Raw genomic sequence first — 25,846 nt, 5'->3', positions numbered from 1 at the left:
TCACCGGTAGGCCAACTTTCCTCGGATGTGGGGTAACATTTCCATGCGCCTAAGAATCGGTCGGCCACGTGCGGTCACAAATTTATGGCCATCGCTTGAAGGCCATCGCCCGCCGAAGACCGAGGCGTCACCCTTTAATGGCCCTTCCGATGTAACCGATCGAGGGTGCCGTAAACTTGTTGCCCGCCCGGGGCTAGAGTTTGTGGTTGGGCTTTAAATCTACCGGAAGTATCATTCCCATTTACTCGCGTCACTTCGGCACGCACCTCATCAGCGGTGCTTATCAGTGGCACCATCATTATCATGGCAATGGTCTGTGTGTGTATGTTTATGTAGCGTGCCCATCCCTCCCATCGAGTGGGGTGATGATTTAGTTTGGGTGGCACGCGAAGTGAAAAAAAAATGAGTTTACCGTGGGAAGCCCATGCCGAGGATCGCCACCGGATGACGTGCTTAAATCTCTCGCGTTTCGTCCATGACGTCGGTGAAAGAATCGGCATCAGGAGCACGCTCAAAAGTGGTCACGCTATTGGGTGGAAATGAGGTGGCCACCCCGTTGCCTGGGACTCCTAAAACCTCCTGGCAGGTTTCGGGTGCGTGACCTCAAACACTCCTACATCAATATCCATATTTATTAGCACCCACCCGGCTCGTTTCCCTGCTTTGTGAAAGGGATGAAATCTATCCCACCGAGCTTGCGCAAAACCCCAGGATTACACGTTTTCCGTTGGACGGTTTAAATAAATTCCACGTATCCAATTAGTGTGCGCGATCGCTAATACCGTGTGGGGGGCGAATTTTGATGCCATCTCCACCACATGGCAGCACGTTTTTGGATAGCGTGCGTGTGTTTTTGTGTGTGAATGCGGCAAGAGGGCGTTTGAAAACGGGGCCATAGCGGCGATCTGGTACCGCAATCGTGGCGAGTGAATTTGATAAATACGCGCATGCAAATAGACGAACAAGCGAGCAAAGAAAAAAAAAACAAGGCGGGTGAACCAACGCCACCCGAACCGGTCCCGGGAACCGGGATTAAAACAAACCGAAATGATGAAAACGATAAATCGAACCCCCGTCCAGGTCGGTGTGCCACGGTCCTAGACTATGCCGATGAAAAGCGGGAAAAAGGGTGCCACGAAAAATCGTCCCCATTCCATTCGCCGGATGGCTTTCCGGTGATTCCGGGCCGGTGTTAAAGTGTTTAAAAAAGGGTGAAAAACGTTTCAGCTTCGTGTGAGAGAAAGAGACGATGAATGGAACCGGAAACAGGACACCCCGGCTCGCTGCAGTTGAAGTCCTGCGGACTATCCGAGCCCAACGGAATCATTCAAATTGTGGAAATCCCGTTTATCGTGGAACGCCAGGGTGACTGGAGTGCAACTGCGGAAAAGCTGCGTCAGAAAGGAAGCACACTAAAACCTCGAATGAGATATTTGATGATCTCGAAAACAGCAATCACGTGTTCCATCGATGCGCATGAAATGGTGGTTCGCGTGACCGGTGCGTATGGGCCAGCTCGTGGGTTGAAAAAGCAACAAAAAAAAACAGGACCAAACATACTAGCCGCACGAGAGCTTGCGTTTGGCTCGTCATCACGGTGGTGCTGTGTGCCGGTCGTCGGTCGATGGGAATGCGATTTTTCCTCCCACCTCGTGCCTATCACGCTGCCCGGATGCCATCGATTGCAGGGACGAAACGCAGATAGGGCATTTGGCGCTGACAGTAATCTAATTTCACCGGCATACCAACATTCAAATCAATCCCGTTTCGACAGCGCAGATGCAGCGCTTTTTCGGCTACGCGCTCAATGTCGGCCCGAGCACTGGCACCGGTGTGGAAAGCGGCCCAGCAGTTGGAAGGGCTTTTGTTTGTGATTGGGCTGGAAAATATGTTTCCACGCCATACGGTGCCCACCTCCCTCGGGGTGGGTCGAAAGTGATTGAGGGGCTTTCGAAAATAAAACTCGTCCTGGTGCGTTCATGCACCTTTGCAGCTGCGGTTGAAGGGATGTGATAAAAAAAAAGAAAAAGAGCGAGAAACGATGAAATATGTTTACTACAGCTCGGCCAGCGCGGTTAGCACGGCATGGGCACCAATTATAACGACGGTGCGCTTTCGAAATACTCACCGGAGCTTGGTGGGGGATGTCGGCAATGGACAAGAAACCTCCGCACACGGGAAATTTTTAATGGAAATAGTTTGTGATATGAGAACATGAAACAATCCCTATGAAACAACGGTTAAGTTTTAGAACCGCTTGAAAGCTATCGATATGAATAGAGCGCGACAGAGTTCATCAAGGTAATGGATGTACACAGCTTTTAAAACAGTAAAAGGATGAGAATAGAGCTACACAAGAGAAAATCAAGGACCTTACAATGCATTAAAAAACCTTAAAGCTTGCTTTGGTGAGGTTTTTGTTTAAATCCTTTGTTTTGAAAGCTTTCTTGGTTTCTTAACAACCGGTTCACTAAGCCGGTTGACCGAACCGGTTTCACCGGTTCTTGAGTACTGTCAGTGACATGCGCTACTACGTTGACAGAAGTAAACGATTCTAGATTACAAAATGGTATTTTCGTGCGTGTGGTTTTATTTTACGTTGTTTAAGCTGGTGTTTCGAAAAGACTTTGTGATATTTTGTGTGTTGTGGCAAAGAAAACCGTGGTGTTGTGTCCTGTCTTCTAAAGTAAACAATGCTGGACTACAAGTGAGTGTTTTTGCGCGTGTAATCTTATCTTACATTGTGTACGCTTGTACTACGAAAAGTTATTGTGTGTAGTGTTTTAAAGTGAACTTTAGTGTTGTGCCCAGTTTTCTTAACAATCGCCTGTGGTGCTCCCGATAATGCGTTGGTAAGTCCAAAAACCAATTACCTTATTGTTTACACTACGATCGAAAGATTAAGGAATAGCTCCCCCCCCCTCCTAACCACCTCATAGCTGCACTGATCTGCTGTGTGGAGAGGTTTCAATTTGACGTAAATATTTGAGGCAAACTGATGCGAACTTATTAAAAAAAAGTTCCAATAACACCCAAGCACCACTGGTGGTTCTCACCGTGTCGGATGCGGTTTCGGGCCGTCAACCAGCAGCAACAATGCGCGAGTTGAGCGAAAAATAATAAAACAAACGGCCCCAGCTGTGATGTCTTCCGGGCTGGCCCAACCGATAGCTCCGACCTCACGATGATGAACGGCGCGCCACCGGATCGGTTCGTTCTCGCCCTGTCCGACCCGTTGACAGTTTTTAATTTGCCACCACCGGTTCCAGCGGTCACCCGGGAGTACGCGCTGGTTCGGAAGACGCAGGCAGGCCCAGGGCCGCAAACAAACCGAACCCGATGTGAAGGGGCGGCCGCACGCGCCTTGCACGGAATGTTCCGGAACGCGCCACATCGCACATCCGCCGCGCCGTGATTGGATGCCGGGACCAAGATTTATGTGCCCGGCTGTGTTTGGGTTGATAATTTCTCCCAACCCATTGTGGCGCTGAAGGCTGGCGTGATTTCGGTTGCGATGTGTAGCTCCTTTTTTGCCGTCCACCATCCTTAGCACCCGCTTTCGCCACCCCCCATGGCAATGCTTTTGTTTCAGTAGCGCCTTTGCGCCCGGTGTCTGATTATTTGAAACTAGGATTGTGCGCCTTTTTTGTATTGCTTCTTTCGCTCTCTCCACCGGATGCGAGCGCGTTATGGGGCGATGGTGGATCCGGGTGTGTGTATGTGTGTGTGTGCGGGCGCGAGTGTGGTTTTATGTTTCCAACCAAACACGTTCTCCTCCTGCAAGGAAGCCCCATTGTCAGTGCACGGATGCATTCGAGGTCTGCTGTTTGTTGTTTCGGTTGTGTTTCATTTTCATTTTTCCTCGGTTGCCTAGCACTTTGCCACTGCCGATCGAAACGACGGTGGAAAGGCACGCCCTCTCCTCCCCCCTCTACCTCTCACAATAGACCAGTCCACGGCACCGAGCTCAAGGCCGCGGCAGGACTCGCGGGCGTTTCGTTTCCGCGGAATGTTGACAGAACGAAGCCCGAGCACGGGAAAACAGAATGGAAGATTATTAAGGAGCGAAAAAAAGCCACAGGCACACATAAACGCACACACACACACACAGACACAAACCAAATACAAACGGCCGAAGGAAAGATGCACTATAATCAAGTGAAAACCATCTTCCCCCGTTATCGGCCCGCTGGTTGCAAACGGGCACAATCCACTGCCGTACCGTGAGCTGGCCAGATGATGGGGGCGAGTGCATCCGATACGCACGGTGTGCTTGCAAATACGCCGGCTGCATTTCGTGGAAATGGAAGCGACCAAACGGTACGATGCAACCGCGCTGCAACTGGCCAGTGTGCGCCATGAAGCGTTCCTGTGCTTGCATACTGGGAACACACAAGCAAGCACACCATACACACATACACAAGTACATTTGGGTGTGTTTTACAATATTAAAAAGTAAAATTTTTCATTGAAGTGCCGCCTCTCTCCCAACCGGCCGTCCTGAGTTGCACCGAAACCGGGCCCGCATCGTGCAGTGTGCGAGAGAAATGCATCTTAGAAAGATGCACCGGATAGCGACCGTGCAACGGTGCGGGCGCTTTTTTTTCCCACTCTCCGCGAAAGGAAGGAAAATTGTCGGAAACGACATTGCAATCTACATTTATTGCCAAAGCGGCAAACCCCGTGGCGTACCGGAGCGAGCCGTGGGCTGCATTATTTTCTGCCATCGCCGCTGGCGTACGAGCCGGAGCACACCTGTTAACTTTCTACCTTCCACCGGTGGGAAAGTAGCTTAGCGAGCCGGCCACGGTGTCAGGGTTGGGTTGGGGCGTAATGAAATGAATTTATCTGCCACGCAGCGAGCGCGCAGAACCGCAGGCGAACCTTCGGGTGGCAACGATTGCCCAAAGGCGTGGTGTGCGAGCATGCGGCTAGTGTGCATTTCTTAGATTGTTTAATCAATATCTAGCACCGGTGGCTCTTAAGAGGATTAAAATGGAACGTGGCAACTGGCTGTGTTGAGCGAAGTGGCCCCCGGCAGGCGGTTATGAACGGTGCAGTGTGCGGGATGTGCTTCCATTCGTCACTGTAATTGTGCGCGATTAAGCCGGAAAATTGTAACGTTTTGTCTTGGCGATTAGGGGCATTTGTGGGGTATTTTTGGGGGAGGTTGCCTTAGTTTCACTATTTCACACATTTTTCATCCGTTTGCCGTGCTTGAAGGCCATGAAGTTACGAAGAAAATATGATGTTTTTTTTTCGGTCACGCGCGCGCGTTTGTTAGTCTAGTAGACAACCGAACCCGTTCCTTCGTACCTATATTCAGCAGCTGGGATGTTGGATTGATAAGCCTATAAACCAATCGGATTATGTCACTATAGAACAAAGGGAAAGCCCATAACACGCAGGGGGCTTGATTTTTCGTTCAGCAAAGCTTTGAAATGTGTGACACAAATCATAGTAGCATTTCCTGTTTTCACTATTTCACTGGCATTTTCCGCCCCTTTTGGTTGTTGCGATGAAAACGCGCCACGGAAAGAATACCCCCAATAACACTCAATGCCTCATGATAGTAAAATGCTGATGCGTTTTCATTCGCTTTAAGGCCCTCTTTATGAGGCACCACGCGGGCTTCGGATGCTGCGAACAATTTCTCCTTCTTCATAAATACATTTTTCATTTGCATGAGCATGACAATAAAATAACGGAAACGCCCCATAGCCGGTGGGATGAAAAATCACCAAACAATAAGCTCCCTCTGCACGCGGTTTCATCCCTTCGCTCTCGACGCTGTTCGGGACGAAACAACGGGCCAAATCCCGCAAGGAGCCAAATCGCTCGGCGTACCTCGATCGAAATCGAAAAAAGAGACCCCGCCACGGTGGGCGAACTGATGATGACGGTGATGATACCGGTGATGATGCCGCGGGTGTGTGTGCGTGAGTATAATGAAAATCTCTCTCAAGCACGGCCGCTTGGTTGGTTGGGGTGGTTTTAATTTTTGATCAATGATTCAGTACGGTCGCGCTCGGGGAAAATCGAAGTAGGACAGCGGACTCTGCCGGTAATCCCCGGTGGTACGGTATTATTTCAATAATAATTCATTAACGCTTGTGAAAATAAAATTAAAAATAAAACAGCACTACCGACCGTGCGGAGCCCTGGAGGGCACGTGATGCACGCAGAAGACGGTGCGTATTTCGAGGCTTCGGTGATCGTTCCCGTCGGATCTGCTGGTTGCAATTGCATGTGCTATTGCTGCAATTGCCAGCCCACGCGAATACCCATCGTTGCACCGGGCGTTATGAACAATTCGGTGCATTTATGAAGCGCTTTCGATGCGGAGCCGGATGGTGCAGCGACCCGTTGCAGTATGTTATTATTTTCGTGAACTATCGAGTTTAATGTTATTTTACTGTGAGCGTGTGTGTGTGTGTGATTGTTACTTCCAACCAACCATGATGCGCAACCCACTGATTTCGGGATGATTTATTCAGTGCCCGATATTCGGGTTGTGGGTGATTGCGGTACTGTTTACACGCACGTGGGGTTCGATGTGAAAGAGGAAGCATTTAAAATTATGTCGGAAGATACATTCGAGTGGTAACTGAAGTAGTACAATTGGTGCTTATGCTTGTGCGAACGAGGTTTGGGCTGGAGAAAATTCACACCGCCTTATTATGTGCAACCGTTGCTTGTTTGATATAAATGCATTTTATTCAATACAGACCCCATTTAATGTTTTCCAACAAGTTGTTTAAAAAATGCATTCCATCGAATTGAGTTTCTCATTTAAGGAGCTGCTCAGAAAATTTGTTTTTAATAATCTATTATGTACTCATCATAGGTGTTGAAATCCTGTTTCATGAGAATCATAATTGATAAAAATTGAAATTTAACGGTCAATTGAATCTCATGTGATTGATTTTCGATTAAACTATTTTTTATCGTTTTTGAGAAAAATATGGTCCCGTTTACGGTTATATTTCCCCATAAATCCATCTACATAACTCTTCTACCGTTGATATCCTGGTTAAGCACTGTCATTCTGACGTCCGAAAATGTACAACCAGAAGCTTGTTGCACTTCAGCCGGTATTTAACGGATATTTTCTAAGCCGCTCAAAGGCAAACGAACGAGTTCGCTCATCAGAGACGCTTTACTGTCCTTCCTTGGAGGAAAGATACGACGATAAATTTGGTGGCACTTCAATTAATACAGCCTCACCACACACGCGGTGGCCAAATATTGGGACGTGCAATATACGCCCCTAGCTAGAGAATCCATCCGAGCTTGGTCCCAACCAGCTGCTACTGCTGTTGATGATGAGGACCGGGTTTAGCTCGCCACACACGCACACACACACACACGACGTTGCTGCACATGCAATCAAAGCGCCCGGAACGGTGAACCGGGCAACCGAGGCAACGTTGCGGGGGCAAAAATCCGAGTGATTAATTGTTGCCTCGTAAAAGTCCCCACCGAACGATGGGGACCCGCAGCGTGACCGGCCACTAGACCAACCGGCCAGTAGTAGTCATCATAACGAGCAGATCATCCGTTGGCAAATTTGAGCGACGCGTCCTGTCGGCTCGGAGAAGCGCCCGGGAAGCGGACAACGCCGTTATCCTGCCAGCCAAACGGTTGCGCCGGACGAGATGTGGCGCCGATACGGGTGACGATAATTTATCATCATCACGTGCCCGGTCGACCGTGTGGTGCGATCGGAAGTGGTTCCGTGGCCTCAGGCCGACGGTAAACGCATGCTGCAGTTTTGCGACACGTTGCGTGCGGTTGCGCCGGATTTTACAACATAATACCGCCGGACTCGCCGGGGGGTAGTTTGCTGGTGTTTTTTTTTCCTGTTTCGTTTCCTCTTCTTTGTGTTTTATCTCACACTCTCACGCTGGCTGGCTGGCTGGCTGGTCCCGGCGGGCAGCTTCCGAGACACCGTGGTGTGACGCGTTCGGCATTAGGCAGGGGGTTTGATGAGCAGAACCACTTTCCGCCACGAAACCAAACCCTGCGAACGGGTGCCGAGGTGCCGAGTGGTTGCGGTTTCTGCAGCTAGCCTCACACCCGAGGGGGCCACATTAATTATTCTGCGGCTGCTGTCATAACTATGGACCATCAATTCCGGTCCGGCATCAATTCACGGCAGCTCGCCCGCTCGGACAGTTGTGTGCGGAGAAGGAGTGTTGAGGAGTTTTTTTTAAGCGATGTGCGCTGTGGTGGCGATAAAATTTAACGGGCTGTATTATTTAATTTTTATTTTTGTTTTAATTTTACTCTTCTACCGCGACCCGCGCTCGGCTCGGGGCCCTGGTTCCGGACGGACCGTCGTTTCCGGTGTTTCCTTTGATAGCGAGCGAGTTATCGCGGGTGGAGGGTGATTTTCGGATGGCTAGCCGCAGTGTAGCGCGCGCGTGAGCTGGAAAATTATGCTGGATGGATGTTTTAATGGCATTCTTGCGAGCTGTTTTCTGTTTCTCGTTTCTGCTGCGAGAGCGAGCCGTTGCACGGTGGAACGAATACGAACGAGTTGTGGTGCGGGAAGAGAAATAAATAATATTTCTAGGAAAAGCTTACCGCGCTTACCGTGATGGAAAATAAAATCGAATTGCTTTCGACAGCTAAATCGGGAAACCGGAGGTCCGTTTTTGCGTTACCCTATTCATTGGGTGCGATGATGAGCTGTCGTGCCACGAACATGTGCATGTGCGGCCGGACCGTTAATTACATTCACGCGCAAACCCACGGAATGTCGGTTTTTATGGGCGTAAAATTCCACAAAATACACATACATGACACGTACGTCATTTGTCGATTGCAGAGAGCAATCAAATTATCTGCTTTTCATTAAAAAAAAAGGCCCTATGTAATAATCAAACGGCTTATCCTTTGAAATCCGAGCCAATCAACGCGCCCATTCCGGTCTGTTTGTTTACCAAGACCCTCGTCTGCTTCTTTTTTCACTCCTCCCATGAGACGCCCAATTAAACAATGGCCCAGAGGGTCACCAACAGCGCCATTTGCTATTTTAATCCATTTCCAGCCCTTATGTCACCGATGGGGTGGGCTGATAGTGCTTGATGAACGGCAGCGAACGGGCGCAGGTAGGAGGGAAATTTTCACACCCATAAGTCATTAGGCGAGCAGAAGGCGCCCGGATGGCACTCGCCCCTACAAGCCCGGGAAGCAGAAGCAGTTAATTAGCAATTTCCTAACCGCTTGATCGGATGACAGTGGGGGGGAAAAACTATTTCCCTTCCAGAGAACGTCCATGGCCGAACCAGGATGCCGGGCTCATTAGGCGTTGAAATCGAAACTATTGCCCACTCTTCTGGTTCCCGCGCTGGGCTTTTCCCGTTTCCGATGGTGCTTCTAGAACGTACACTACACCCAGTTGGACGCAGTTCCTACCTGGTTGTTTGTTTACACTCGGCCAATCGATGGAGGAATCGGAAAGCGCCCTACTGAGCCGGGGGTGTGGGTGGCCACCGGAAGCTATTAAAGCGTTAACTTAAAATGGGACAATCTTCCCGAAATGGTTCAATTGGGCGGGCGCCGTTTTCAGGTCGGTGCTAGCAAACACTTAACGTTTTGACATAATTGAGTTGGGTATAATTAAGGCTTGGGATGGACGGTGGACGGTGGGAGGATTTTAATTTCCATCGCATAAGCTTCGTAAATCTATTCGAAAAAAGAAGGGGATACCCTGGGGAAGGAGTGCCGATCGATTTGCATGTTTGTTGCTGGTAAATGCTCGCAGGAGGGCAATGGAGGCGCTTTTCGATGCTCACTTGTGGTGAGCAGTTACAAAAAAGGTAGGAACTATGCTTAACGTACACAATGGGAGCTGCCAAAAGAACTGAAGGCAGGTGCTGGAGATTTTAAAATTAAATTTTGTGGGTAACAATTTTGCTTGAGATATTTGCAATACCCAACCATCAAATTCAGTGAAACAATATATACCAAACTTTTATTCCAATAATTTTTTGAGCTCATTTTAAACAACTTCATTAACAGTTTACAGCATCTGCTTACATTCGATGCGCCTTTGTCGCAAAATTACGAGAATTAATACTGTTTCCAGCGCAGCGGTTTCATTTTTCATCCCATGCCTTTCCAAAATGTTAATTTAATCATTGCTCTTAACACGACACACATGCGCGCAAGCCCGAGTTCTTTTCACATGTGGGATGGTGTTCTTTTTTTATTTTCCATTTTTTTCTTTTTCTTAATTTATGTCCCCGGTGAAAGCCGACCCATCCGAGTCGTCCTTCCCGTAGAGAAGCCATCCGCAGCCCGGGGTATGCGAAACGAAAGGCGAATCGATACTTATCATTTTAATGCGATCTATACGTGGAAGTGAAACGAGATAAGACGCCCCCGGGCGGATCCCCGAGATGGATGGGCGCTTGTGACACGCTTTACGGTCGAATTTTCCAGGCGTGACATTTGGTTGCCGGTGCGTGGGTAATGCGAGCATATGCAAAATGCGCACATTCTTGTGTGTATGTGTGCTTGTGGGTTGGAAAATTGAAAACGCTCTTCCAGTTACATCAAAGAAGCTCGGGTAAAAATGTTCGGAACGCTAAATGCCTCAAAATTCTAGGAGCAGGCCGGTGAAAAGCACAGCCCTTGGAATTGGATAAGCGCTGGGGAAGAAAGGAACATATTTCCCGTGCGTCCGTTGCATGCGTCAACCGGGCTAATGAAGATTCTGAGATATTAGAAACCCAGACAAGTGGGCGAGAAAAAGATGGACACATTTTCACCTAAATTAATGCTCGTAGCTGATGGATGCGTTAGGATATGAGATTGGAATTATTCTTAGAATGATGGATGGCATTGTTCAATTAACGGGCAAGCTATTCGTGCAACATCAAACGCAGCGTGTGAAGGTCCCTATTGAATCGCTTATTAAATGTAAAATTGTTAGGGGTTGTAATTTCAACCGCTATTGAGTTTGTGCTAATCTAGCGCAAAGGGAATTGCGAGTACTCCAATACCACATAAGACATATGAGAAGTGTAGTTCTCTTATTTCCCAAGCGCTGAGTTCTCTCGTGAGGGTCTAATTTTATCGAAAATAGCTAAACACCCTGACGCTTGAAATCCGTTCTGGGGTCGTCATTTTCGCTTCTCGAAAGCGTCACCTCCATCCTCCGGTAAAACGATGCAGAGGAACAAGTTCGAATGCGTTCGCGAAACTCAGCCACGCCACCAGCCACGCCACCCTACCACACCAGTCGGGGAATGAAAAATGACGGCCGGAAAAGTTGCGAAAAGTCATAAGAGCGCAGAGACATTAATTTGCCGAAGCTTTTAAAAGAAATAACTAGACGATTGACGGGACGACGCGGCAAGCCTTATCTCCCCCCAGTGGGTGGGAAATTCCCGCACCGGAACGGCGGATCTGGCCTGATGGAGACGCCTGGTGGGGACGCCCGGTGGAGGCGCCTGGTGGCTAAGCAAGCGCTCCCACACACCGCTTTGCGACAGCCTCCCCTCCTGGGAGGGGAGTGCCTGTTTACCTAATGAAGATATCATTCTTAAGCCCAAGCCCAGCCGCGATACGTGGCGACCTCTCGAGGGAAAACTCCGGGAGACGAGCCACCGCCCGAGGTCCTGACATGTATCATGTTGCACGCCCGCTGCGGAACAAGCCGAGCCTTCAGCCTTCGGGGCGGTAATGAATTCTGACTCCGGCAAAGATCGTGCCACGGTGGCACGGGCAAAACTTTTGGCTCACGCGACGCACCACGGCACAGATACACATCCTCCTTCTTCTGGCCAGTGGCACCGGGTGGAACCGGGCACGCGACCAAAAATCTTCCTAAAACAGCTCCAACGGTTCGTACTTTTACGGTGGTGGGTTTATTTAATCCACGGCCTGCACGAGCGTACGGTTTTCCTTGTGCTCTTTGCGTTGCCGTTTCGATTTTGCGTTCTGCACTCGCGTGGGTTAATGGGAAAGTTTGTCATACGGAATTAGGCCGGCTCGGTGCGATGAAATTTGGGCTTTTTTTTTTTGGTTTTATACTCGCACGTTGCCGGTGGAGCGACCTTTAAAAACATTGAATCCAATTTCGGGTGAAGCGAATTTTCCCGCAAACTCACTCACACACTCACACGCGTATCTTGGCTTACGAAGTAGAACGGCATTTGGTGGTGCTGTTTTCCGCTTTGCGAATGATTTTTGCGAAAACTTTCGCGCTTCTTTGCAGCACCGGTGTTTCAATGTCAATGCTGCTCTATATTCGTACGAGTGGGCCACGGACTTTACTCGTGTGGCTCGAGCTTCAAACCACCCCTGCTGGGGGCGGTGAACGTACGCTCGTATCGATCGCGAAAGCGCGGAGAAAACATTAACGACGAAAATGATGATGCCGATTAGCATAGCTCTCGTGAATCATGGCGCGAGAAGGCACGGTGGCTCTGCTGAACGGGACCGGTGGTTGTGGGAAGAAATGGATTTATTGCAGGGGAGGTTGAAATAATGTTGAAATATTTGAAAGATTTTTTTTTGTTTTACTCGCGAATACCACGGAGAGAAATCGATAGAAAGTTCACAATTGAACTGTGGGTGGGAAAGCTTTCAAGAAACCTTTTTCACGCACTTTTCGGTAGAAAAGGTATGCAACACGCTTTACGAGCAGTGTTTAAAGCACGATCTAATGCTTTTCATCATATTTTGTCTATTTAAATGATTTAAATTGTGCCAAAATCCAATTTGTGAATAATTTAAAAACTTGTTGTACGTTCAACGTCCGACTCATTCCAACTCAACTCGTTCGTTCAATGACCTCGCCGTTACGTTTACAACCACCAAGTGGTCGTATTTATTTGGCAATAGAAGTGGCCCAGCCACAGCAGGACATTTGTTCAACGTGATCAAAAAAAAGGCCACCGCTTGAAGGGAGGTTTGTCGCTGTTTTATGTTTCACGCATACGCTTTCGCCACTCTCTCTCTCTCTTTCTCTTTCTCTCTAGATGGTTGAGCGGTGCCATATGATAAATGCTACAATTGCTTCATCGGGCGGGGTGTTATTTAAAAATTGAAGAACATAAACCATCCCGTACTCCCCGCGACCCACAAACAACCCCCAACCCACCCCAAAAGCCAGCTCCATGGTATCAATTTCCGCCTGCGAAAGGATCATACCCCGACGGAACGAAACGGTTCCGCCTCCGTTCCGCCGTACGCTCGTCCCCATCGTTTTCTCCTCCCGTCATTTCTCTCGCCCCATCCCAACCTTCCCGTGTCCTTCCCAGCCCGGAGAGGGGAAGCCGCTGACAAATTCCAGCGGAAAACGTTGAGATAAATTTATTTATCTTGAGCACCCATTACGGCGGTAACTCTCGCGTGCGTGGTATGGATGTCGTTATTTTGAGGCCGTGCAAAATGGCGTGGCTGGAGCTGGGGACCGGATTTCCAGGCGCGGTGCGACAATTTCCTTCTCCCGTTTTCGAAACCCACCGCCAGGATATTACCGCAGATTCCAACCAAAGATTAGGGGTTACAGTGCTCGCGCATGAATTTCGCGCACTACGCCCAAATGGTTTAATAATTATTCAGAGTGTTTCGGTGTTCGGTGTGTATACCTTACCGCTTGTTTCTTTTTTTTTTCATCGCTTTCTTGCGCTCATGTTTCTTCTGCTGCTTTTCCCATTTCCTACCATTCCATTGCGATTTATTTATGCATCCGGCAGTGGTGGGCTTTAATACGGGTACGTAAATAACGATTGCCGGCGAGATTAAACCGTGCCTGGCGTTCCACCACAGGTCACCTCGCGTATCAATTGTCGCAAGCCGTGGTCGCGACACGCGCAGGAGGTTTTCCCGGTAGCCCGGTGGTACCACGAAACTAATTCCACGCCGGGTGCGAGCGCGTGTGTTCGGGTGATGTAACACCGAACGCCATTTGGTGAAAGTTTACATCGGTTTTAAGCTCGAAGCCGAGAGGAGCTTAAGTCAACGGCAGCAGACTGTGGCTCCTGCTGTGGGCGTCGTTTTGCGTGGCTTTCGAACCGCATCCGGTTTCTAGCCGCTTGTTGTACGGGGTTGAATTAAGGGCTGGAAGTCACATTTGCGCCGTTGATGAAGACGCTTGGTGGGAGGAAAATCGCGCTCCCAATTTGGTAACACGGGTGGCGGATGTGATTACAACAAAAGATTAATTCGTTATGTGTGATATGTGCGTGTACCGGGGTTTCCGGGTGAGGAAAGCGCTTCAAATCGTAGCTGGTTGCCCTTTTTTGTGGGCGCGACCTAACGGGGACCTATTTCTGTCATTTTCATGCACAAGCAGGGGTAATTTTAAAAACAGAATTCACACAATTGTCGCAATGGCGGAATAAAAGAACGCTGGCAAAGTTGTTGCGAACGGTTCATAGATATTTAAAGTTTAATTTATCGTATTACTCGGCTTTTGAAGAAAAAAAAGAAGCTGCTCCAAGAAAGCACTCGACGAGTGGCAGGACCTCCATCACTCAGGACGGACACACGCGGCTCCTTTTTCGGCGTGTCAACAGCGCTGACGAGTGCATTGTTGAGCGCCACAGCATCCCAGAGCGCACAATGGTCCGGTCGGACGGTGGTCGGAATTGAACCGGACAGTTGTGGGAAAACTTACCAAGTCTTGTGCCAACAAAGCGGCACGATCACCCGGTGTGGCTCACTTGACAGTTTTCATCGGGATCGCAGTGGAACGAAGCGCAAAAGTTTTCCCCCACGGCTCACCACAAGAACCATGGTGGCATGTGCCGGGTAGGCTTTCTTTATTTAGTTTTAAGGCGTCTCTTTTTTGCTTTCCGTAGGTCCAAAAGTGAAGGAGAGCGAAGAATCCGGCTACCGGCCAGCTTCTCCACGTCTTGGCATCTTTCCTCGGAAAGCCGAGCCTGGGGTCGAAAACTTGCCTGATCTCTCACTCGGCCAAAGGAATGCGGTCGCCACCTTCACGAATGAAGGATTGCGTGCCCGAGAACGTGTGGTACGGGTTTTGGAGGGTCGGTTTTTCGGTTGTGCTCTTAGCTGAATTAGGTAGCACCGCTGCCACCGCCGTCGCCATTGTGGAAAAGTTTCACTTTTGCGGCACCCGGACCGTTAAATCGCACCCGGACGCTTGCACAGACCCGGTGCCCGGGAATCAAACCCCGGCGCACCAGGTGATGTGCCCCGACGTGTAATGGATACACCGCCGGAGCAAAGCACAGCTCATCAAGGAGTTCATTAATTTTACCAACTTTATGGTAGCATGGCTGGGTCGCCTCACGTCACAGCTGCCGGAAGTGGTGCACAGGTGGAAGAAGGGGGAGGGGGGGGGGGATGAGAGATGGGGAGAGTGAAAAAGAAAGGTGAGAAGAGGGCTGCTTCTTCGGCGTAACACTCCCTTTTCTACCCCATTCACGACTCCAGTCAGTCGACTTGAAAAGACATTTTCTAAAGAGCATAATCTCATAATCATCGGCGAGGGGCAGCAGCCCAAGAGGGGGCGAGGAGCTGGGCGTAGGGTGGCTGATTTTTTTTTGACCTCTTTCTTCGTGAATGGCCCTTTGGCAGGAAGCCTGCTCACCCTTATCCACCCCCGGCCATGGCCACGCAAGCAGACCCACCTTTGCCGACCAATTAAACGGTGAAAATTCTTGCGCGCTCATTCAGTCGCGTTTTTACACATTCCCATTCAATTCGTCCGGGTTTCTTTCTTAATCGCATTGCGGCGTGAGAGCGAAGGTGTAGTAGAGTGGAAATGTCAAAGTAAGAAAAAGCGAATCGTCCAGATTCTGTCCAATTTTCTGTGCTCTCGAGACTTGCGAGATGTTACGAGACGAGTCACGACTGTGTCAAGCAAGACATGCTTCGCCCTGTCTCGGGAGAATTCGATCATTCGAAGGTATTCGTTGGAATGCGGCTGTATTCTTGCAGACGGAGTTATTTGTGTATTTTTCTGTGCAGCTTCAACCTTGCGACTATTATTTTTTAATGATTTTGTTCTTAGATTTGTTCGCCTTTGTTGCTTGAACGTGTCGTGGTCGTATTTTGGGAAACGTCTACCTATCCTACATTGAGACATCTGAACCATGTACTGACACATAGTTGAAGCAATTCTCGGACTCGTACTACAAAGCAGGTTATGTGAAGTTAAAATAACTAACTATTGAATATCAGTAGCTCGCTTTTTATAAGATTGCATGCATTGCAGCAGCGGCTTGTTCAAACAAAACGCTTTGTTTCCACTTGCACAAGGCTCTACGTAACAGAAATTGTACAAATTTCGATAGAAAAGGCTTATGAAGCACAGCTATCCTAATATTGATAACCGTCAATGGACCATTTCCAGGATACGGAACGGAAATGTTGTGCTTTCCGACGATTGCCTTTCACAGGTTCGGGAAACTCGGTACATCTCTTACAACTTTTAATGAACCAGCACCTTGCGTCACACGATGCAAACAAAGCCAAGCTTCTGGGAAGGAGTATACAATTACCCTTGCTCGATTGAGCTCTGGTTGTGAAGCTCACCTTGGGAAAGGTGCAAAGCTGCTCAAGAATATTGCAACATGAAGATAAAAAATAGCAACCTCCCGTCAACTTACCGTGTTTGTCCTTTTCGTGCATCGATTTTCCATCTATTAAATTTATAATTAGCACCAAATTCCACCACAGCGCGCGTACGAAACCCTCGGCTTTCATGTTTAGGAGCGATTGTGCGTTTTTTCTTCTTCGCCGGTTGAGCGTTCTTCAAGTTTCTGTGTGTCTGTAAGGCTTTTTGCCCGTGCTCTTTTGCTCCCCTCGAATCCTTTCGCACCTCCTTCCTTGACACGCACTCCGGTCAGCGTCTCGCGTAGCTAAGATTTTGTTATTCTTCCGGAAAATAATGATCGGCGTGTTATGGCAGCGTGATCGCCCCGGGACCCGTCGTCGATGGGCCAGAATCCTGGACGCCGTTTCCGGTCCGGGATCCGGGCTCTGTTCAATTTAATGACGCTCGGCGTCGTTGTTGGCCGATGTTGGCTCGTTGCGTCAACATGTCCCGCGTTCCGCTACAAGGACCACCAAGAAGCCACCGCATGTGATGGCTTTAATGGGCTGGCTGACGTCGAGCGGTGTTTGCTTGCTGCAAGACGAATGATGCTGCCGAAGACTGATGCGGTTACCTGCGAACGACGGGAACGATGGAAACGGTTCGGTTAGTACGGTTGACGGAGTGCTTCTCAGCCGCACGAGCTTTTGAGTCGGCGTCATGAATTTTATCTTCAATTGCCTGTACACCGAAACCGCGGTGAAGGGCCGGTTGCATTCCCGTGACATGAATGAGAGAGAGAGAGAGAGAGAGAGAGAGAGATAGATAGCGAGAGGGAGAGACGAGTCTATGCAGGAATGGAATAGACCGACAAAGCGGTGGTTGAGTGTTGTCTAGTAGAGCTGGGCGAACAAACGACAAAGGGATGCACTTTACAGTCGCCAACTCCCGCCGTTGCCTTGTGCGGTGTGAGCCTGGTGCATTTAATGGAAAATTTCGTGGCTTCCAGCGATGCAATGGTGAGGGCTTTTATTAAACCGCCCGGGCGTTGGTACACTTGCATCTAGTGGCGCAGCTCGTGCAGCGAGTTGCGTCGAATTTATTCATAACGACACTTGACAATAGGACACAGATAGCTCGTATGCGCGTGTGTGTGCGAATGCCGAGACAGATGCCAAGAACACTTCATAGTGCCATGACCACCGTGGCGCAATGTGGGGAATATAAAGCTACCCTTAGTGTGTAAGCGCGCCGCATTGGGCTGGCTTTTTTATTACAATTTCATACCAGAAAAAGGTATTTTCATATCACAAACCGAGAAATCTTTTACGCCCAATTCAGCTGACGGTCTCCTTGACTGCTCCGAATTGCATCGTAAACAAAGCTCAACGTAAATTCAAGCAGAAAACCTGCTACTACAACCGCATGTGAGCGCATGTGCTGAGTGGAAAAATAATTAATTGCCATTTGTTCGATCTATTTTCTGCTCGGTCTAAGCCCGACGTCGTAACGACGGCTAGCATTCGTCTGCCTCTTTCCATTATCGTGCTAGGATGTCACAATCTTCGTCCTTGCCGGGCGGGTGGTGTTTGCAGAAAATTGAAAGGAAAAGAAAGGAAGCTTTTAATTAAAACTGTGCTCTTGAGCGTTTCCTCTCGCATCAAATCCCTGGTCGACCGGAAACCGATCTTTCTCACGAAACCAGCTCGAGTGAGTGTGTGTATGTGTTTGGGGGCTGTTGGGTAGAAGGTTTCCTGCCGAAGCCATTATCGCCAGGGCTAATTACGGTGCCGATGGGTTGGAAAGCATATCAAGAAGGCAAAACCCACTCCACCAGCGGGTGCGGTGGGTCAATGCCGAGAATGGTATCGATTATGCAGCTCCCGTTCGGTGCACAGCTGCAATCGATATGCAAGCACCGGCCCACGTTCTGGCAGTAAATATTGGTTGCATAACTTCCAGGCGCTGTTGGCTTTTTTCACTCTCTCCTGCCTGGCTCGAAGATTTCATTCCCAGCATCGTCCATTCGCAACCACAGGGCGACAAGGTCACTGTGCAAATAAATTTCCATGGGAAAGCTACACAAGACATGAACTGAGCTTTCGAAAATAATGTTTCGCTTAATAATTCACGTTCAATAATATTTTCTCCGGCATATCGTGGGCAAATCGAGGCTCGCATCAACAGCTAACCACTCGCTCACCACCATGCCCGAAGCAGCGGTTGCATCAATTTATGGATGAAATTATATTTTAATCCAAAACTAATTTACATGCACACGAAATCAATTGCTCACAAATGCCTGATTGCAATAACACACAGCGGCACCGAAGGGAAGCAGCTGTGGACGGGAAAATCAATGTCGAAAGATGGGGGGCAAAAAATGAGGAAAAAATAAATCACCTCGCCTGGGGTACGCTCGATGGAGCAGCCAATAATCGGCCATTTGTAGGGGTGGTATGCATGAGATAAAGCGCATCGGTTGGGATGAGAACAAAAAAAAAAGCAAAACCCCCGCACAAGAGGATGATCAAACTCGCCCGAGTGCGTCGTGTCCATTCAGCGCAGTTGCTGAAGCGCTCCGATTGTTGGGTGGAGTGTAGAAAGCGCAACTTCGAGCGCGCAGGAAAAAAAAAGCATCGGCGGAAAATCCCACTTTTACAATCCCCCAAACTAGGACGAATGCCGTGCGGACGGTCGGTTGGTCGGCCGCGGTACAGGACGCGCCCTAGGGATCGGATCGACGGGCACAAAGGCTTGATTATGTGTACGGTGCGCATTAAATCATTATTTCATTATTTTCATGAATTGAAAATTTACTCATTATGCGAAATCGACCATGTGTGTATGATGGAGGCCGGTGGCTGCACACTCGCGAGGCCTTCAGAAGCTGCTCGCCCGGGTGCAAATCGAATTCCATCGGTGAGTGGAGCTTTCCGTTCCCGGAACGGAAGCGACCCTGCAGGGGAACCTACAGGATGCCCCGGGGTCCGATAATTGTGATTGGTCGTCGGCAGCCCCCGTCGGTGCCTTGCATTGTCGCCTGGCGCTGGTTGATTAAAATGAGCGACAATAAAAACAGTCAATATTGATGGCGAGGTTGGGTGGGATGGTTTTTTTTTTGCTCGCTGGTTTTGTGCTGTGCTATTTTGTTTTTCCTCGTTACGGCTGCCAAATGATCGGCGCGTTGTAACACGCCAATTAGAGCATCAGCGTGGAGGGGAGTAAAACATGATAGCAATAAGCAAAACAAGAAAAAAAAACGGCACAAGTAAAGCAATGGCACAATAACATTTATAAAATACACAAAACCGGTTTGGTGAGCTTTTCCAGTTAGGCTTTTGTACAGTTGTTTAATTATCGGTGGCGCTAGTAGTCGCAACGATGGTCTTTTTTTTCACCATGCATGCTGCAGTGTTCCAGCAGTTGTAGGTTTTTATGGTCCGTTTTATAATAACGTGCATTGTATTTAACATCACTAGCTCCATGCAACCAAGTGGCTTACTATTGTTGGCAGGAACAAACCTACCTGGTATGTAGGCTGAATAATTATAAAGTTCCACTGAATTTTCTATAAAATATGCGTTCGTTAAGTATTTCGGTGTCCAAATGATCAATTTAGTTTTCTTTGAATTTCGAACAAAGTGGATTGCTGTCCAGGTATTATTTTGAATATATATTTCGGCATTCTTCCGGTGATGAAATGATCAATTTATTCGAGCACGGAGCTTTGATGCTGAATTACTATTTTGAACAAAGATTCTGGCATAGAATGGCATATTAATGAATAGAAGGCCAGGTCAAGTTCTCGGGCATATTCTATTTTTTTAGTTTCGCTTATCTGCGCTGCCTGTCGATCAGACTTATATTTATTTACACGTGTAGCCAAACAGCTCTCACGAGAAGAATAAAAGTCAACATCCTTCGGCATGTTTCTTCTCGATTTCTGTCCACAATTCTGTGGATTACCGATCTGACACTACGTCGATCATGCCATGCCGATGGTCGAAGTCGATGGTCGAGCGATGGCAGCTTAGTACGATATGAAATAATATCCTTCCGTCTTCGCTTAGCTAGTCTTCGTCTCTCAACGAGACGCTTCAACAGACGTCGAATGAAAATTGCAAACTGAACGCTCCGTTCATCTTTGCCCTCCGAACGTTCCGAGCAAAAAAAAACTGCAGCTTATTTTCTCGATGCGATTTTAATGGTATCGAGCCAGCCAGAAAGCGGTAGTTTGTCGTCGTCCTCGTTAGAACGTGTTCGCCAAACAGCGCGCCCACTTCGTCCTTCTGCCGGGGCACATCTCCGTCGTCCACGGGATTGCTTTAATCGCCCATTGCGGTCCGGAGCCCATTCGGTCGAATAATGGTTTGTGAGGTTCCGCCTCTTTTTTTTTCAACTGCCCTGCTTCTCGTCCCGGTTATTCACACGCCACTGGCCGTGCTGCGCTTGTTCGGGGTTCTCGAACCACGGTAGCATTTAAATGACTCGGTCCCGGCCACGGTGTAGTTGGGTAAGGGCCGCTGACCTTCGGCCAGCCGGAAATTGCCAACCATTCTTTCCCGACACCACGATTAATTTCCTTCGGCTTCGCCAGCGAGCGGCAATTTAAATGACGTGGAGTCGAAGAGAGGGAAAGAAGGTAGAGGAAAAGCGGTCCCTTTCTACCGTGTCCTCGGTTTCGGTTCAGTCCAGGTGCAAAGGTAATTGTAAATCATAATGAACCACCTACGTGACCGGACGGTGGCCGGGTTGTGCCGGAAAATCGCTCCCCGAATCGAATTACCACCAACCGTTTCGCTGGTATGCGGTGTGTGGCCGGAAGGGGTTGGAAGGGAGTGAGTGGAGAGGAGGGGGCTCCGAAAAAAGTCCGACACCCCGTTGACCACGGCGTTCGTGCTCCTTTACTCCGCGGAAAACTCCCGCGGCGACATCCGTGCTCGCGAAGTCGCGTAAGCTTCCTGCAGGGGGCGCTGCAATCGTCACAACGGCGTCCAAAGCTCGCCCTTTTGTGTGTGACGACAATATGGGAATGGGTCGCTCCCAACAAACCCTAACCTACTCCGTGTTCCGTGTTCCCTTCCATCCATCGCTCGTGACCGGATGCGAACCCAAAAGGATTAATTTCCATTACAATCGAACGGTGCAAGTGCATCCTTCGGGCATATCAATTACCGGCCTCGAACGGTGGGAAAAGGGCAAGGGTCAAGCGGCAAAAGGGGTGGAGAGTGAGATGACCATAGCGAGAACGAGAACGAGAACGAGGACGACGACGACGACGACGCTCGACTGCGTGCCGTCACGGGCGATTAGGTCGTGTACGGCTTAGAATTCATCATGGTCCTGTTTTTATGCAGCTCTCAAGAGCCGCTCGACATCCCGGGGTCACCGTGCGCTGCAAGGAACGGTCGGAGGGAATGGAACCGGTGGACACATTGATTGGTGGACTCATTGGCCCCGCAATCCACCCCACCCCTTGCTCATCCGCCCGTTTACCGTGCGGTGCGTCCTGGCGATCGTCGGGGCTTTGAAGTCGACGCGGCAGCGCATTGAAAGTGGATTCGACCGTCCGTCCGGAATCGATCCGGGGGACGGAAATAGCCGGACCGGCACACGCACAACCGAGCCCGGCCCTCTAAGTGGTGGTAATTTATTTTTTGCCCTACCTCTTCGCTGCTCCTCCACGGTTGCTTCGGTCTCGATACGTTGGTGATTATTTCCTTCCCCCGTTTAGCCGTTCCGTTGGGTGAAGCTCGAGAGGGAGTTATATTGTTTTTCAAAACGTTTTCCCTTGCTCGCGTGGAGCTTTTCCTCTTTTTTTTCGCTTTTTAGTCTCGATACCCTGCTCCTCCAATCTTGCGCACAGTACCAACAAGTCGATCGTCAACGTATCAACAGTTTGTTGCGTTTTGTGTTGATATTTAAAGCACTCGCTGGCCATTGTTATCGACGAAAGTGTAATTGGACCGCTTTGTGGTACGCTTTATGTGTGTATGTGTGTGAGGGTTTCTTTTTGGTGTTTTGGTGGCACCGTCCTTCCGTGAGCTTGCAGTTTTAAAACCAGCTTGCCCCATGGTAACTAGAACTCACCATCCCTTTGCCGGGCTTAAAACACAGCACGCACGTGGCGCATTTTGCCTGTTTTCCTTCTCTCCCTCTTTTGCGTGTGCTGGGGGTGCCGTGCGCTAATATTGGAGGCTTACAAACTTTAATCCCTTAATCGGCTCAGTTAATAAGCCCGTCATTTTGCATACGCCACGCGGCACCGGCAATTGGCGCTTGAAGCCGATTTTTAATGCACGGTTAGAGTGGCTATTTTTGCCTCGGTTCGAAATATAATTTTTTTCCTGTTGGCCAAGCCCTGCAATCATATGAAATACGTCGTTAGAGAAAGCTAAAAGTGCGCTTAAATTCCTGTAGAATGTTTGTTAGAATGCGGCTTTTTTTATTAAACTAGCGTAGAAAGGCATAAAATATTGTTGAATTATTTACATGGAAGCATTCTGGGATCACCTCTATAAATTCTGTGCGTGGATGTCATGTGTTCTTTGGGAATTGAAACCTCCGTCATATGAAGAAACTTCGCAAATGTCACGCAATATCACATAAAATAAACTAGGATGTATAATTTTCAGTCAGCTTCTATGATGTTTTTTATAATTTAATTTGTTCATTAAGATAACTTTGTCTTTATGCAAAATGTCTTGGGTAGGCAAAATGGTGGGTGTCGCTCGCTTCAAAAAATGGTGACAAAATGGTGGGTCTTTTCATTATTATAGACTATAGCAAATTCTTAGCCACTATGAAAATAAATGTTCAATTGGTGAGGTGAGAATATAAAGCTACTGCTTTTATATCTCCCAACCGTAGTAGGTCCTGCTTTAAATTTTTAAATTTTAAATTTCGTTTGATTTCCCCCAAGTGGAAAAAATAAAATACTTCTACCTTCGGAACACTCCCTTCATGACGGCGGACGACCATTCTCTAGAACACGCCAGCACGTGCCATTTGTTTGTTCTGTGTTCGGGTGACAGACGTGGAATAAAATCTTCAAAATCAATTTTCCGTCCTGGTCGTTCGTGGAAGCTGGGTTCGGACAGCGTGTGTGTGTGTGTTTGTTTCTGGGAAATGTGGAATGGGGAAGCTTGGAAGCGCACCGATTTCCCGGTGCCTTGGTGCTTTCCTCTGGGCTCGCTTTCGGCAACCATTAGTGGTATTATTGTTATAACTTTGCATTTGCCATCGGCGATGCGTGAAGAGCGCGCAGCAATAATTGGAAGAGCGGAATGATTGTAGGCCCGAGGGGGTGGTTGGTGAAGCAGAACGGGATGGAAACAGCGAGCGATAATGTGATATGATTTTATCGATCGGATATTTCCTGACCGTCTCGTATCGTGTCTCGTACGGAGCAATTTCATCGATGGAAAATTTTGCTTTAATTTACCTGGTTTAATTTAACTTGAGGGTTGTTCTTCTTTAAATTATAATTAAACTTCTTGCAACTCATTACATTCAGGCTGTAACTATTCAATTATTCGTGTATCAAAGCCAGTATCAAAGCGTTACGAGTTCATCGAAAATCGAAAACATAAAAGGCTATTGTTATAATTTCAGTGTTGTTTTGATTTTCAAATCAATCTTTTGATTTTATTACTAGGAAACAGAATAATTCAGACTTTTCCTTGTGAACCTTATTTGAAATCGCAAAAAAACCTATTGTGAGATTTCTCTAAGTGTTGTAAACAAATTCCGTAGAAAGATTCATGTACCTTTAAGAAAATAGTCACCGGATAAGACACACAAGAAAATGTCTCATAAACTTCTTGCGATAAGTGTATAAATCGAGCTACTTTATCGAATCACTCCTTCAACATCAACACAAGAATCATTATAATTCAATTAAATTTGAACAATTTCTCCATTCAAAGTTGAAACTCCAACACAAACTCGCGCTGCGGTGCCATAATTAATACTCAAACACGTCCATCCGGGTGAAAAATGGACCAACGCTACTCCTTCTCGATGGAGTGTATACCCAGAGCCCTTGGGCAGCGTCTCGAAATGTTCCACCCATCATAAAACAACGTGCCGTGTCGACCTCCCCCCCAAAAAAAAAAACCAAAAAAAGGACCCTGTGCCAGGTTCGTCACCGTCGCCGACGAGTTTTGCCGTCCGTGAGCCAGATTCACCGCCAGTTACCGTTCGGGTGAATCATTAATTAACCGTCCGCTGGTGCCCAAAAATACCGCCAAATCGAGCGAACGCAAGCTGGCTTTGATTTCCACCCGTTCTGGCGTCGGACCACCCCCGCCATCGTCGACCATTATGATCGATCAAATTCTGCCAAATCAGATCCTCACCGACAGCCCGACCGACAGCGACCGAGCCGAGACCGCAAATAACGACAGCAGTAATCATCATAAAAAAAAAGAAACGAGACACACTCCCACTGGTGGAGCCCTGCTGACGGGCTCCTGCCAAGCCACTAGCGCCATTTTCGGAGCTATTTTCCACCTACTTTCGCTGGCGCCATCATCATCCCACGATTAAAGGCAGAAGGGCCACCACCGCACGTCACACGTTTGCGCCACCACGACCGGGCTGGGCTGTGTTGTGGGTCATTTGCTCTGTACTTTGCAGGGTCCCCGCGGTGTGGTAGAGATCTCTGGGGAAAGCGGCGTTTGCGGGGAAGAGAGAGAGAGAGAGTGAGAGAGACAGAAAGAGAAAGGACTATCGAAAGGTGGAGGTGGGCAACCGCAGAGGCGCGTGTGTCGTCGGTTTGGGGGGGTGGGGGAATCTTTTCGGACCAATTTCGTTCGATATTTAATGGACCATTGGCTCGGAAAAGGTTTAATAAATATTTCCGGGGGCCGCAAAAGACCGATCGAAGGGGTGGCGGGGAGCGAGTGAATTGGCGGCAGGACATCGCCTCCTCCGCCCACACGATCGCACGCCTCACATCTTCAAGCCGGTGGTTTTGGTGTGCGGTGAAAGGGTTTTTTTTTATTCGCTGCTTCTTTCGCTTTTTGTGCCAGCAAACCGACACGACACGAGCCGCACGGTGAGCGCAAAAGAAAAACACACACACACACACATACACTATTTCAAACGATATTACGTGATTGAAATTTTGAGCTCTCTCGCGCGCCCTCTGGCGAAAATATTTCCCCAGGAGCTGGCACTGCACTCGGCGGGACCACGGCGGGATGGGTGATCTGTTTGGTTCTCCCCAGGCTCTGACTCTCCGCCCTTTTCGGTAGCCCGTCAACTTGGTTGGCTTTCCGTCTTGTTTTGGGGGTGGGCGGTGGATCTTTT

The 25,846-nt window shown here is 48.7% G+C and overlaps 1 protein-coding gene across 1 annotated transcript in view; it reads right to left on the bottom strand.

Moving 5' to 3' along the window:
* The window catches only part of LOC128727200 (nephrin-like), a 44,268-nt gene extending 27,555 nt beyond the window's left edge, over nt 1-16,713 (bottom strand). Inside the window, exon 1 of the mRNA XM_053821080.1 lies at nt 16,602-16,713. Coding sequence (XP_053677055.1) covers nt 16,602-16,698 — 97 coding nt within the window. The 5' untranslated portion in view covers nt 16,699-16,713. The remainder of the gene's footprint in view (nt 1-16,601) is intronic.
* Between the last annotated feature and the right edge of the window lie 9,133 nt (nt 16,714-25,846).

This window comes from Anopheles nili, chromosome 3 (assembly GCF_943737925.1).
Source record: "Anopheles nili chromosome 3, idAnoNiliSN_F5_01, whole genome shotgun sequence".
NCBI classification, from domain to species: Eukaryota; Metazoa; Arthropoda; class Insecta; order Diptera; family Culicidae; genus Anopheles; species Anopheles nili.
Note: the sequence above shows the minus strand (reverse complement) of the source record. Positions and strands in the feature narration are given on the sequence as shown.